This window comes from Limulus polyphemus, unplaced genomic scaffold (genome assembly GCF_000517525.1).
Source record: "Limulus polyphemus unplaced genomic scaffold, Limulus_polyphemus-2.1.2 Scaffold96, whole genome shotgun sequence".
NCBI lineage: Eukaryota > Metazoa > Arthropoda > Merostomata > Xiphosura > Limulidae > Limulus > Limulus polyphemus.
This window is the reverse complement of record NW_013665706.1, coordinates 1,119,168-1,134,931: the sequence shown is the minus strand read 5'-3', so window position 1 is coordinate 1,134,931 and position 15,764 is coordinate 1,119,168. Positions and strand designations below refer to the sequence as shown.

Below are 15,764 nucleotides of genomic sequence, written 5' to 3'. Positions count from 1 at the left end.
AGACAGCTAGTTATGGAGTTTCATTAACACTCTCATAGTACAACCATAATGTGTGGAGCATGATTTTACTGCAAACCATGAATCCTCAGATTCACAATCCAAGCACAGTAATCAATAGACAATTCCTAGTCCTTAATCAACAGTAAAAATGGAATGAATTCGACCTGTATAAGTTAGAAACAGCAAGAAATATCATGTACAGATCCTTTAGGACTAGTTGTTTACCAAACTTTAAACTGATAACCATATAAAGTGTAAAACAACAAAATTAAGTGAAAAATATAAAGCTTGTAACTAATGGTTACATAAGTTATACAATGGTCCCTGATTTACTAAAAGGCTTTACAATTTTGAAAAATATTTAATGAAGTACATTGTACTGGTACTTAATTTGTTTTTTGTGATGTACTGCATCTGCCTATGGTTTAAAAGTGGATGACATATCTGCCTTTGAGTTGAGACTTTCTTTATATTACCATGCTTAAGTTTCATCCAGCCTCTAAACATCTGGCCAAATTCCACCCTTACAAAACAGTGAAGTGAGAATTGAAAACTGTGCTAATCAGTAGACACCATAACCTCTTTGGCTTAATCATCTGCTTTGTTAACAACTTCATTCATATCCTGACTGACCTCACTTTTCACTTCTTCAGAAAAATTATCAAAACTGATTAGAATATTTTACACTTTTTTTAAAGCACTGAAATTAGAGTGCAAATTACCTTAATTTGAATATATTTTATCAACACAATGGCTAGCCAATTACCTAAATTAAAAATAATATATTCTAGTACAACTTAAAAGTATAAATGCTTACCATTCTTAGCCAAATTTACAGATATTTTCTTGATTTGCAAATATAGTATAGCCTAAAAATTCCTAACTTAAGGATTAAATGGCTACATTAAAAAAATCATTTTACAATTGTGACAGTTTCATGTACAATAAATAATCCCCAAAATTCCTTTTATTAGTTAACTTTTTCTAATTTACAGGTAGAAAAAAATATTATGGTTCAATATCTTTTGAATGAATTCCTGTTTATTGATTGGAGTAAATGTAAAGGTTATGATTTTCTTTCTACTGTTATTGAATACATTTTGTCTATAATACAAGTACACATTACAGTTCTGTTAGATTCTTTTTTTTGTGTATTTATAAGCATTTGAATGTCATTATGGCATGAAATTATTTTACAGCATATGTCAATTACTGTTCAAGCTACTTTTGAAATTTGACTTAATGCTATATGAAACCTAGCTGTGACCTAAAGATCAATGTTAGGCCAAACATGTCCCATGAAGTTTTTACATTTTTCATTTATCCTTGTTGCTGTAAGACAAAGATCCAAAATTACCCAGCACATTTCCATTTCACTTTCTTCTACAACCACAAACAGGGCAATCTTCAGAACATCATTAAGTACATAATGCAATGGCAAACAATTTACACACACACACACAAAATAGTAACTTAAATTAAATAGCATTATATATTATTATTATAGCAAAAACAAAGCTTTAAAATTTCACATAAATACATTACATATTTATTTGCAATGTACTTACCAAGTTAGGTGGAAGATCAAAGTTATGAAAAATTTGCACACCATTATAATTTGCACATGGTAGTCTGTAACTAGTTAGATAGTATTTCAAAAATATATGTGTGTGTCAAACAAGTAATTCTCAACATTCCTAACCGACTTAAAATAAAGGGAAAAAATTTTGATTTAAGCAATAATTCTTTATTAGTCTACAAAATAATTAAATATAGCAAAACATTATATGTAAATTAAGCATAAATAGACTAATCAAATATGTAATAAGGGATAAAGTATATATTACATAATAAAGGCAGTCTGGAGTGTGAGATATATAACAGAATTTAGACAAAGTAACAACAAAGTTCCCACTTCTGTGAATGTCATTTTACATTGTAACAATGAAGAATGAGCTATTACATTCTCGTAAACAATATTTAAGTTTGTTAATACACCAGGTAAGTTAATGAATTTTGTATTTATATGGTAGTTTGAGTTGTTAAAAAGGTGCTTATGAACAAGTGTTAATGAGTTAATCCTTTAGATTAGTTGGTAGAGCACTCTCTTGGCATGTAATAAGTTGGTTTTAAATCTGACCCAAGGAAAAAATAAATAAGTTTGATTACCACATTTCTAACAAATATTTCCCTGATATATAATTACTTACCACAGCGATATTCAGTGTTAGCTTTCCAGTCTTCAATATCAACATCAATTGTGCCAGAAATCACAAGTTCCAAGTCTTGTGCATCAAACATCTTCAAAAAACGTGGTTCTAAAATCTGTTTTAAATCAAAGGTTTTCTGAGTTTCACCATTAGCAACAGGAAACATTAATAGATAACTTAAACATTTATAAGAATACTTTGTGACACAATAGATTAAAAAAAAGTTAACACTCATTCATAGTACAATATTCCCCCACCTTCACTATTAAAGCTAAAACAAAATTTGTCAATTAGATTAATAAAAATGTCTACGTATACAAAATACTAACTGGATTTCTTCAACTAATGCTTGGGTAAGGAAGTACTATATAATATAGTTATTAAATACAGTCTTAAGTCTAGAAGCATGTCAAGCATATTTTCATCAGAAGAAATAGTAGCCTTTTGGGAAGCTGTTTAGTATAAACAAATCAGTTATAAAGTTAACTGCTTGATTAATGAAGAAAAAATTTAAGTTCTCATCAAACAACACATATTGAGCTCTTTGACGTGAAAGAGCCATATCATTCAGAATATTATCTCAATGAATACATATTGAGTAAAATAGTAAAAAAAAATAATTTCAGTATAACAGTATTTCAATACGATGGAAAAATGAAGAGTATGATATTACCATAATATCCGAGTCACAGTACATAGCAGGTTTTTATGCTTTATGGCTGAATTCCTTGAATAACATATATATTTGATGAATTAGCATATACAGGGTGATTCCAAAAATTTGAACATTTGTATAAGTTTATATTTTTTATTTCAGTCTCCATAAATATCTATGCATGTCTTAAAGCAGTCAAATGTTGCATCCAGAGCTCTAGAGCATATCCCAGGTGGTATTGATTGTATGACTTCTGTAATCCTTTCCCAAAGATCATATTCATCCCGTGGCTACGTAGCATACACACGTTCTTTAAACACACCCCACAGCCAAAAATCACACACTGTTAAGTCTGGTGAACAGGTAGGCAATCTCAGAAGATCACCTCTTCCAATTCATCTCCTGGGAAAAATCCTGTCCAGATAGTCACGAACAATACGAGAAAAGTAACAGAAAATCCCGTATTTTTGAATCACCCTGAATAGAAGCGTTACGTTTAGACAACATAGATATAATATAACAGTAATATAGCCATGGAAGAATGTCTTTGTTTCATGGATTATAGAAATCATACATAAAATTAACATTCAACAAGTTGAGATTTATAAGTACTAACAAAAAATTAATACAACAAACTTTCAAATATTAATATGAATGAATTCTTGCTAGCTTCAGACACTGTGTCAAAATCCTCCAAATATATCACTAGCAGCTCTTAGACAGAATCAGAAAAAAAATTATTTTTAAGGTATGTGCTTTTTAATGTTATATACTCACAAAAATATTAATTTATATTATGTAGTGAAGTAAGAAGTTCTGCACATGCTTTTATACAGTATAAAACACACTTTTAGACTATTTAAATTCTTATCTACTAATTATATAGTTTTTATATCAGTAATAAACCTAGTTTTAAAGTTAAAGCATTAATATGGACAATAAAGAAGGCTGAGAATTCAGTGAAAACATCAATTTTATCACAATGTAGGAATGAGTTTGAGCTACTTTAATATTGGAGAAAATAACGTAAGTTAAATAATTAAGTTATATATCTCGGTAATTGGCCCTTTTGGCCACTCAAGCAATATTCTTGCCTCATGGAAACCTCCAACAAGGGCTTCTGTTTGTTTAGATACTCCTCGTTGCAAACGCCATCTGACCATCCGTTTTATGTAGTCTTTTTTGTTTTTCTCAGTCACAACTATTCCACTGCCACCTGGTTTTAACTCTCGTTCTTCAACCTTTCCAGCAACTTCTTCAGTCACAGAAAAGGTTAGGTCAAGAGAGGCCTCAGAGATGTTGTTATCCTTCATCCACATCATTGACTGGTAGAATTCTGTGTCAATGTACTGTAGGTCATCAATTGAACAGGGTCTAATAAAGAAAAGTTTAAGAAACATCAACTGGTAAAAAACAAAAGGTATAGCATTTAAGTTGTGAAACCAACTTAAAAGAGGGATTCATACAAACATAAATAAATTATTTCAATTTTGAAAAGGTCACATGGAAGAAAACATTATGGAATCTCATCAATTCAGTTTTTAATACCAAAGTAAATTAAAGGTTATGGCAAACGGCTAGATTATAATAAAAACAATCATACTAAATGCTAGTTAATTTCTCACTTTATTATATGTAGGTAACTTTCCATCATAGCCACAAGATTCATTGTTTCATCAAGTTGTGGACTTTACCTATTGGTCAGAATAGTATTTTATATCCAAACTTTTCTCATTGTTTTTTAGATATGTTAGTACTGCTACACTTATGGTTATCACATACTATTCTTATTAATTCAACCTCTTAACCCATATCTACCTATCTATCTATGGAGGAGAATAGACAGTGTAATACATTTATTCCTTGTCATCTTAGGTTTTATTATGCTATTCATACAGATGCAATTGTATGTGAACATTACAGGAGCTAGAATATCAACATCAGGAGATAAGTTTTACTTATCATTCGTAGTGGTATTTTGTGAGTAAAATATTTATACTTTATTGTCTTCAACCTCATCAGGAGCAATTAAATTTACACAACTGGTTGCAGGTGATAAGTGTTAGTTTTAGACTTATAGCATGGGACTAAATACTCATATCAGCTATATATGTGAGGCTTGCAGATGAGAGGTTAAACCTGATAAACAGTAAATCTCCACCATCTTAACTGTGTACATACTTTCTATCATTCTGATACCATAGTTTATACCCTAGCTTCACTTGTTTTTGCTATGTGAGTAATGCTATATCTTCTTGTCCTAGTTCTTTCGAAAAACAAAAATGTACAGAGTCAAACAAGAGAATTTTAAAGAGGATAGAAAACATTGTTAGGAAGCTTTCAATTTGCATTATAAAGGTAACATGAGTTCTGCTCATCTTGACCATACTATGGAGGCTGGTTACTTTAAAACATTTTCACTAGCTTTAAAAAAATGGCCTAAAGCCTAAAAAAAAAAGATGTACTCTGATTATCAAAAGAATAATGATTTGGGAAGAAGATTCAATATAATAAGATTTTGTATAGCTTTTCGTAGCTTATCTTAATAAGTTCATCTTTAATTCTAAGTGATATTAAACAAATTAGTTAAGCTTCTGTTGTGGATGATAGATTATAATGTGTTACAAAATACTGAGAAATCTCTACTCATCATGATTATTCACAGCAATTAAAATATATTATACTGATGCAACATAGTTGGAAAACTTAAGTCTGAAAAAGGTTGTGTGTAAAACAAACCTAGGTAACCAGAAGCAGAACACTGATTTAAGTCTTCACATAAATGGCTAGTGTGTAATACTGTGCATTTGTTTTTCTTTGGCCATTTTTTGTAGCTTTCATCAATTTTTTTATTGGATGTTATAAGCACTTATAATTATACCTACATTCTTGTGTGTTGGTTTTGTTTGTTTATTGTTAAACACAAAACTACATAATGGGCTATCTGAACTATTCCAACTGCAAAGACAGAGCCCCAAATTTTTGCTTTATAAACCCTCAAGGTTACCACTGAGAGGGAAGGCTGTGTGTGTTGGTATGCTGTACACATCTCAAGAGCAAATCAAATGGAATTTTTGTGTGCTCAGTATTTCTTTATATTTGGCTTCATTAAACATCATCAGTTATGACATTTAAAATAATGTGTATCTATATTCATGGTAAAACTATTAAAATGATCTGCTCCCATTCTTAATTTTGAACTACTGACGAGAGAGATGGCAGACAGTCAGCAGTACGCTGCCACCCATGCTGAGGGTTTGATTGTAATTGTTATGATGCTCCCAGAGTTTTAACAAACAAATAATATTTTGTGGCATCACATAGACTCAAATCCAGTTCACCAGCTCCAAAATACCAAGTTCTACCACAGGGCCAACCTGTGCCCAGAAAATAATATTGAATAATTAGTTTTTTTATTTTATACTTATGAACACTGTTTTGCATTGTTAGCTAAGTATATGAATTAAAAACTAACCTTAATATTCTAAACTTGTTGAACCTCATGATATCTTAATGGAATTATGGTAAAAAGCATTAACAGTGATGGTAACTAACTGGTGATTTAATAAATTCTAATCATAATATATTTTAGGTTTCTTGTGAATTGATTTATGACATTAAGTACTTATAACCAGTTTGTTGTACAGAATTAGCTTCGTTAATTAATTTAAAAGTTAAATTTTAGTTTATATATGTATCAGTGAACTTACGTTTGATCAGAAATTCTAATTAATAATAACCTGAAAGTGATCCAAGAATAACGTGACCACATCATATCTCTACTGACAAATATGATCTAGGGACACATTCTTGAAGTTCTAAGTATAATCAGAAATATTGTAATTACTTTTCAGCACAAAATTGTTAAATAAGTTAGCTTCAAGAATAAAAATATTTTTTGATTATTAATTTAGATAAGGCATGTAAAAGTTATTAGAGTAAATATAAATAAATTTATAGGATACTACCAGTGTTTTTAAGCATACACCTTTAGCAATAATTGTACATTCAGGTGATTCTAAAACTATAACAATCATCTTGAAGGTTCATTTAGCAATTTCAAGGCACTAAATTTAAACTAAGCAATTAACATTTCATGCAATGAATTTTCAAAACCTAAATGACTTTCGTAGTTGTTCAGTAGTTGACATCCACATAAAGTTTGAGAACTACTAAATATTTCAAATCTTTATAGGGAATATGAAGAAAATTTGTGAAAATACTCTACTTAACATTAAAAAGGCACATAAAAGGTATTTCATATGTTTATTAATTATACTTAACATAATGATTTAGTACCTTCTAATGATTATGTCATTACACTATGCTATAATAACAAGCTTTACAGCATTTACATATAATTATTAACTCAACCTACATCTTAAGCAGTGCCTTGTAAAATGGACGAGTGAAATAAGCATTAAGCAGATACTGATGTATAAGAGCCAGCCCCAGAATACGGCCACAGAATCTGAACAACTTAATATGATTGTCGACAAATGCAGACATAGGACTGATCTGAACAGTGTAACAGTCATTGGCTGCATATTCAAAGAGTCCACAATAGGGATTAAATACCTCAGAGGAAAGAAGGTAAAAAAGCTCTCGTGATGGTCCTCCATAATCAAGCCTAACAGGAAAAAAGGTTACAGCACATCAAAATTAACATTATAAACAAAAGGCAAAGTTTATTAAGTCTTGCTTATAAGCTGTGTAGGCATAACATTATCAACTAATTTTGTTTTTCTTTGGCAAGAACATTTTATCTTGAAAGTCTTCAGTATAAACAAATTTATGAAAGAAGCTTGGTAATCATTTAGTTTATCAAAATTGAGAAAATACAACCTTTTAATACAGCAATACTTATTATATAAACTAGAAATAAGATTGGACACTCTATGGGATAGGAAAACTAATAACAACAGGTGATTCAAAAAGCAGCCACACTATGTCTGAAAATAGATACCACAGTACAACTGCAAATTCATTTGTAGTAGATTTTCAGTTAGATAAGCATGTTTTAAGTAATGGTTATACATACACACCTATATATCAAAACATTAAAGTAAATAATGCAATACATCTACAAAATACACAAATATGTCCTTTAACCACAACCAAATTTTTCATATAGTATTCATATCAGGACTTTAACAAACCTGTTTGTTATTGCATACGTAGAGTATGATTACAATATTTCACCAGATTAACCAAGTGAAGCATTGTAACATTTATTACTATACATAGTATACTCTGTTTATCTGATATTAGACAAGTTTTTCAGTTATAATAAAAGAGTATGAAAATTTACCTGAATATACCATATTAAAATTATATTCTGTATTAGTTATGAAAGGGTAAAATATGGTGATATTAATTTCATTACATATGTCTGGTGCTGAATAATTATGTAGGTGTGACTTTCTACTATATTACGATCATGATCATGACAGTTTTTGGTTGAGTTGCATATCAGTGGTATATTGCAGTTTCTAAATTTAGCAACAAATTTAGGTTCAGCAACAAACTCTCCTCTTCTTCAAAATGCATACCTAATTTCAATTCAATCAAGTTTTACTCTACATTAAATTGATTATTTGAAATCTGCACCAGCTGCAACTGTCCCAAGACATGTTTGAAGATGTAGTCCCATAATATCCCTGATGTTTGCTATAAGATAGGACTTTGAAATCTGGATTAGCTGCATCAATTAGAAAGGAGGTTTTGAAATCTAGTAACACAATATCTCTAGCCTTTAATATAAGTCAAGTGCTTTGAAAACGGAATTAGCTACATGCATCACAGGGGCACATTTGGTGCAATAGTACACAACATATCTTGTCACTTTCTTAAACTGATACAATGAAATATAGACTAGTTATAAACATCATACACGTCACTGATGGATAGAGTAAGACATTTTTACCAAAGTGCAGACATATCCTTTCACCGCATGCATCACTGTGAAAACATATTTTTATTTTGCCAATAAGGCTACATCAAATTTTCAATAGACCATCTTGATTTCTGAAACAGACATAAGAATTAAATCTTGGACATTATGGAAGATGTATTTCAATATGCTATGTGGCTCCTGAGTCAGAAAAGAAGGTAAGTGTTTTTATAGCTAGCTGTTTTGAAAATTTAAATTTACATTTGGATAAAGACACTGATTATACCACTGCAAAAAAAGGAAAAGATGAATAATTAAAAATAGATAACCATGTTGAATTTTATGGGTGACTCGTTTGCCTCTAGTTTACATAATAGATTGAATATTTACATTAGGGTTTCTGGCTTAATACTAGATATCTCAAGCAGGTGCTAAATTATGCTATAATAGATAATGTGTATATTTACTTGATAGATTTCAGTCTTTTTTTACAGACTTTAGCAGTGTATTTAATTCAAATTACTATAGTAATTTTCTAATATCATTAGTAAAGAAAACTTACAAACTAAAATGCTTAATATACTAATTAATATGGATCTAATGTTAAAGTATTGGTAAAAATATGAGGGAGAGGGCTATAATTGCTTACTCTGAATTCTTTATGAGGTTAAAAGGCTCAATACTGGGCCCTTTGTTATTTATAACACTTATTTCAGAGTCAGAACAAGAGCTTTATTGGGATAATGATATTGATGTTAATAGTGGAGAGGACAAAATAAAGGTTTTAATGTATTCTGATGATATATCATTGGGAAGTGAATCGATTTAAAATTAACAAGAAATATAACAAACACATTAGAAACATCATGTAATAAATGGGGTTTAAAAGTCTGTATAATTTGTTGAATTTCATCCAAAGCTACTTGAGGGCTATTGGCACTAGCCATCCCTAATTTTAAAGTGATGGACCAGAGGGAAAACAGCTAGTCAACACTATCAACTTACTGGTTATTCTAATCAAACAGTGGGATTTGGCCATCACTCTTACCAAAGTGCAGGATGTGATTAATATTTTTTGGCAGTAAGTTGGTATGAACCACAGAGGATTTAAAAGTAAACTTAGCAAAAAAAGTAATGGTACTTAGAAAAAGGTACTATTGTAAATTATTTTGAAAAATGTATTTTCTATTTACTTTGCTAGTCAAATAATCCAATTAATTTTATTTTATCATCTAGGTGAAATTTTTTGTCTTCTTATCTTTGTTTATGTTATAAACTAATGAATGTGTATTGGATGATAAAGCTTATTTATTCAGTATTAAATTAAATAAATTTCCCTTTAAAAGGAACAAGTGGTTATCAATAATGGGAAACTATTAGAAAAATTCAGGATCAGTTTTGTACAAATTATTTTGTAAGTTGATAAATTTACTTCTAATACACCTTTTATTATACCATATGATTATAAGCTAAAGCTTGAATTAATATATTGACCCTGTAATAGATATGTAATATTGACTAAAAAAAGTTAAAAATGAAACTATAATAAAAATTCATTCATTAAAAATTAGTAGCTTGTTTTTCTCATTTGATTTGGTGTTGTATGAAAGAAATGAGGAGTTAATGACACATATATCCACCTACATATATTTATTAAAAAAACTACCTTGAAGATGAATATCAATTTTTAATGAATGTCTTGTTTATAATGAAATGTGTTTGAATATTTCCCTTACATAACAAAAGGATTTAGCAACTAATTTTAATATGCTCTGCTTGGTTACAGTGCATGATAATCTTCTCTTTCAATTTTTTTATGATGTATACTGATGTACTTTTACCTACAGCCTGTAACATTGAATAAACTAAGAACTGGCAGCTAGTTGACTGTTCAAAATTGGGCTATCAAAACCTCATAGTCAATGAAATTTACAAAAGTTGACACTTTCCTTACCTGAAAATGTATTTCAGATAGATACTTACCTCTCTGCAACGCAAAGAGCTATTACCTTGTGCACACTGCTGTGTAAGCCACAATCATTTAATAAAACTTCCACCTTTACATGTCACCATATAGTGAGCCAGTCTATAATATAATCGTCATTAGACTATAACCCCTCCATAAATAATATGGCAATACATCCTCCATGAGTACTAGCACGTGATCACAGGCTCATTTTTGATGAGATAAAGGGTGGGAGGTGGTGCAGAGATAAATGTCTATCTGAAATATATTTCAGGTAAGGAAAATGTTGACTTCAGAAATGCTATTCATTTCTTTACACCACAAAGAGCTAGAACCACACATTAAAGATGGTAGATGGGACAGTGCAGAGAAGTTACAAAGATGAGCTCTTTTCATCAATTAACCTCTGTACATTTACATAATATAGAAAGATCTTCAATAATGCTGAATAATGTCCTATTTCTAAAGATATCTCACTATTTACATGTGAAAATGTATAAAGATGATAAAAACAACTGTTGTATCGTTCTCATATATCTCACTCCATAACAAAGTCCTATTGCTATAAACTAAGAAACTGACAATACTTCAAAGATCTATCAAGATACATGGTAGTGTGTTGTGCTGCCAAAACAACCTGCTGCAGGACATATTATGCATTATTAACACGAGTGATAGTTAAGCAATTTTCCACCTTCTATATATCGAACTGTGGTAATCTAAACTATCACATATTTTCAGTCGATATGCTCTACTGGACTCTTACTTCACATACCAAATTTCAACACAATCCATTAAGAAATATCTGAGATATAACATCTCCAATTCATATTGAGTTTCTTTCTATTTCATTCTTTGCATCAAAAGTACGGAAACTTTATTTGATAAAATTATATAATTAACTTTTATGGATTCTTTTCAAATTTGGTACACGGATAGATCTTTTCAATCTACAATTAGGATTCTCATTTGGTGTAAATGTAAGCTACATGTGCAAAGTTATTCAACAAAAACAGCTCAAATTTAATGAAAATTTTTCAACATGCCCATTGAGCTATTGATCTAACATTTTTACTACAGTTTCATCTAAGAGTAAAGTACAGCTGATTTAGAGCAGCAAGACTCTAAGGTAAAAGGATGTGCTGATACATAAGTATTGGTTAGGCCAAGCAAACTAGATTAGCAGCTTTTTAGATTAAGTGTTCAAAAAAATCATATCGGTGGATGGTTATTATTGGTTCTGTAAAGTAAAAGTATGTTCCAACTAATAGGGTTGTGATCCTAAAGCTAATGTGGGTTACTATTGAGTGTCATTTTCTTACTTGCTGTGGTTTGTTGATGTATATTGACAAAAAGTCATGATATTTAATTAAAAACACCTTAGGTGTGAAAAAAAGGTGCAGCCAAATAAGGATTTAGTGTACAACTTAAAGGAATGAAATCAAAATTGGTGGCCTAACTGGTAGTTACCCTTATAGCAAATATTCATTCAGTAGTTTGGTTGGCCACTTATTTTGTTTTACCCACCATCATGCCCCAAGTCGAACAAAAATGCAGACTGGCTAACTTATGAATGAATATTTGCTGTAAAATTCTTATCAATGCTATAAGTGTAGCTACCAGTTTGGCTGCCAATTCTGATTTCATTCCTTCAAGTTGCACACTTTGCAATCCTTTTTTGGCTACACCTTTTTTTCACACCTTATGTGTTTTTATGATGGACGAATGGGCAAGGGACTCAAGTACAATTAAGTGGAACAAATTATCACAAAGTTAGAAGTTTTTGAAGGAAATATTCAACTTACAGTCCAATAGAATTCTGAGTTAAAGAAATTAGGTTGATGAACTAATTTGAATTCTAAATTGATAAAAATAACATAAATACCTGTACAGTACCAAGGTGGGTGTGGAATTTGAATTTTATCAAAAACAACAATACACAACAGGACATAATATGAACTAACAAGAAAAAATTAATAAGTCCATAATAAATGTAAGAAAAATCAAAAGCATATAAAAAAAAATCCTGTTTTAGACAATTTGAATGTAAAAGCTGAAACTGGTCATATCATTGCAAATTTATAACTTACTATTATATATATATATATTAAGATTATACGTATACATAAAACTCTTCAGGTTCTAAATATATTATCATCCGTTGTTGCTTTATAGGTTTTCTTTAAGGCAGACCTTTGAACAGTACTGTTAGATTTTTAGGTATAAATCAAATATATATATACTTATTCCTGCAAAAATGATTAATTTTACCTTGTCGTGTTGTATTTTGTATTAAAATGACTTACCCTTCTTCACCTATGAAATTAACATTCAGTCTGTTTTTTTGAAGTTCTTTTTTTGATGCACTTAATATAATAGAGATAGTTTCTCCAAGGAAATATTCTCGATGTATTGCCAATCTAGAAAAAAAAACATAAATTAATATGATGTCAGGTAATCTATTCTAAATATTACTAAAAAAAGCTATATTGCACTTACAGTAAAAAAAATCCTAAAATAATCAAACTGTGAAATATTTTACAGTTATCAAAATGTTGATAACACAGGATCAGTATAGTCATGGGCATAATGAAAAAGAGCTTATAAAATTTAAGTTACAATTTCAACAAAATCAATCATATATATATATATATACTGAGTTGAGTGCTTACACCCACAACATCTCAGTGAAATGCAATAAGAGTAGATATGTTGTGGGTGTAAGCACTCAACTCTGTACCTTTATTGAATTTTCCACGACTGGTGACTGGTTTCTCATCTGCTTTTTGGATTTTGTCTGATAGATGAGATATCTCCAAGGCTTTTGGGTGCTATTACCACAGGCAATCTCCTTTATAACTTTTGGATAATGACCAGAAAGTGTGAAGGTTTTTTTGTTGTTTATTTAAATAGAGTTTTAAATTTATAATAAGTTCTTTATTTTTTTATTAGTGCTAATCTTGATCGCCTATTGACAATTAATGTAATTGATATAATAGTTTTGAAGCTATACCTCTTATTATTATATATATATATATATATATATAATGATATTAGCTTGCTTATAATTTTAATTTCTACCTTCTGGTAATTCACTAACAGTAATTCAAAAATATCATGTGAATAGTGAAAAGTTGTAAGCATTCAAGCATCTTTTATTAGTATCTACTATATGCATGGTTACTGTGGTTAATTTTTATGTTATATAAAACGTGTCTATGTTATATAACCTTTTGAAATGAAAATAAAAGTTCACAAACAAAGTTTCATTGTGTAGCACAAATTCTGTAAAAAGGTTTCCAGGATTATAGTTGAGTTGAGGTAGCAATCCCAGGGTTTGTGCTGACTCCTCATGAGGACATCAGCTGCCTTGGAGGAGATAGAAGAGAGTTCCTTTACTGATGTTATCAGTGGCCTTCTAGCTATATACTGTCCTACTGGTTTCCAATCTTTTTTTTTCTAGTCACGCCATATATTATTTTGCTTTTCAGCAGTCTCATTCCATCTGAATATTAATGAAGACCTTTCATAGCTGTAGTTTTTGCCTTAGTAGTGTAGAGGGGTTGATATTCTCCCAGTATAGATATGTTGAGTTGGATATAGGGGCTTCTCTTGCAAACTTCCTCATTTAGCTTTACTCTAGCTTTTTCTGGCATATACATCTAGGTGATAGTTTTACCATACATTTGCTTTGCTTTCTACCATCCACCTGGGGAATACCACTCTGAATTTTACACTACGAGTCATTTGCAAACATTACGTTGGTGGGATTGTCTTTTTTTTGTGGCTCACTGCTTTCAGAAATCCTGAGGAGAGCTTGCTCTATGGCTTCCAGCTCACTTCTTGTTCTGCTTGTGGGAAGCTTGAATGCTCTATTAGGCTATGTAGATGTTTGTTTCTCTGCAAGAAGATAAATGCTCAATAAGCTCTCTCACTATCTGTGGTGTAGGAAATGTCTGTAGCTACGATGACAGGTGACTGGCTACCATGGTCTTTAAATTGGTTCCGAGAAGCATTTTTTTGATTCACCTTCTGCCCAATCTCTACATTTTCTCTTTAGGATGATCTCCACAGGTCTCAGTAATGCCAAGTGTTTATTTCATACGAGGGCATCTGAGATCTAGTGATGGCCAATTCTCCCAGTAGTGGCTATAATAGCATCTGTTTACTCATGATTGTCTAGAATTATATAGCTAGATTAAATCAAATTTATTTCAAATTATAGAATGAACAATTCCAAAACCATAACCTGTTTCTTTCATCATTCTGTTTAATTCATTTAAAACTTGTTTTTGGTAAGAAAGTACACTAGTGAATGCTAAAGGATTTGTAACAGTTTTTAAAACTATGTTAGAAAACTTATAATACTTATTTACAGAGTACGTCATATCAAAATTATTTTGGAGCCTCATCACGTTGTTATATTCTATGATGTCAAATCTCATCATTCTCTATCTAACAACTGTGCATCTTAAAACAGTTTCCACTGCCAAAGGCTCTGTCATAAGCTGTCATGTTCAAAGCATACCTTTCCCCTCTGCAGTTTCCATAATCCATGTAGCGTACGAGGACGATGGTCTTCAAGCACCAGTTTCAACAGAAATCAATAGGCATTGCATCCAGTAACTTGACCAATATGCTTTTATAACAAACAGAATGAATATCCATTTCATTCTCCATCTGCTTCAGCTATGCAACTGGTTCACTGATATGTCATCGAAGCAACTTGTGTGTATGAGACTTTAAAAGTGTTTTCATATACCTCACTCAATCTTCTGCATTATGAATATTTATATTATTATATTTACACTAGTATAAAAGCCTGTTAAAAATGATGGGAAACCATTTTTGAATGATTAACGAAAATTACAGAATTTAACTAAAACGAATTTTCTGCACCTCGAAAATGCACCTACTCTTCACTTATTTCATCAGTCTTGAAATAATTCTTGAAGCACCAAATTTTTAGTGAAAACTATGCAGAAAAATTAAATGTTAACATGAACAAAAGTACATGTGCACTTTGAAAGAGACTTAAAT

At 30.6% G+C, this 15,764-nt stretch overlaps 1 protein-coding gene across 1 annotated transcript in view; it reads right to left on the bottom strand.

Moving 5' to 3' along the window:
* Positions 1 to 15,764, bottom strand: part of LOC106469402 — a 108,980-nt gene that overhangs the window by 3,496 nt on the left and 89,720 nt on the right. The window contains exons 17-20 of the mRNA XM_022398740.1: positions 13,031 to 13,144; positions 7,244 to 7,495; positions 3,960 to 4,239; positions 2,211 to 2,325 (exon numbers count right to left, since the gene is read on the bottom strand). Of these exons, the coding sequence (XP_022254448.1) occupies positions 2,211 to 2,325; positions 3,960 to 4,239; positions 7,244 to 7,495; positions 13,031 to 13,144 (761 nt within the window). The remainder of the gene's footprint in view (positions 1 to 2,210; positions 2,326 to 3,959; positions 4,240 to 7,243; positions 7,496 to 13,030; positions 13,145 to 15,764) is intronic.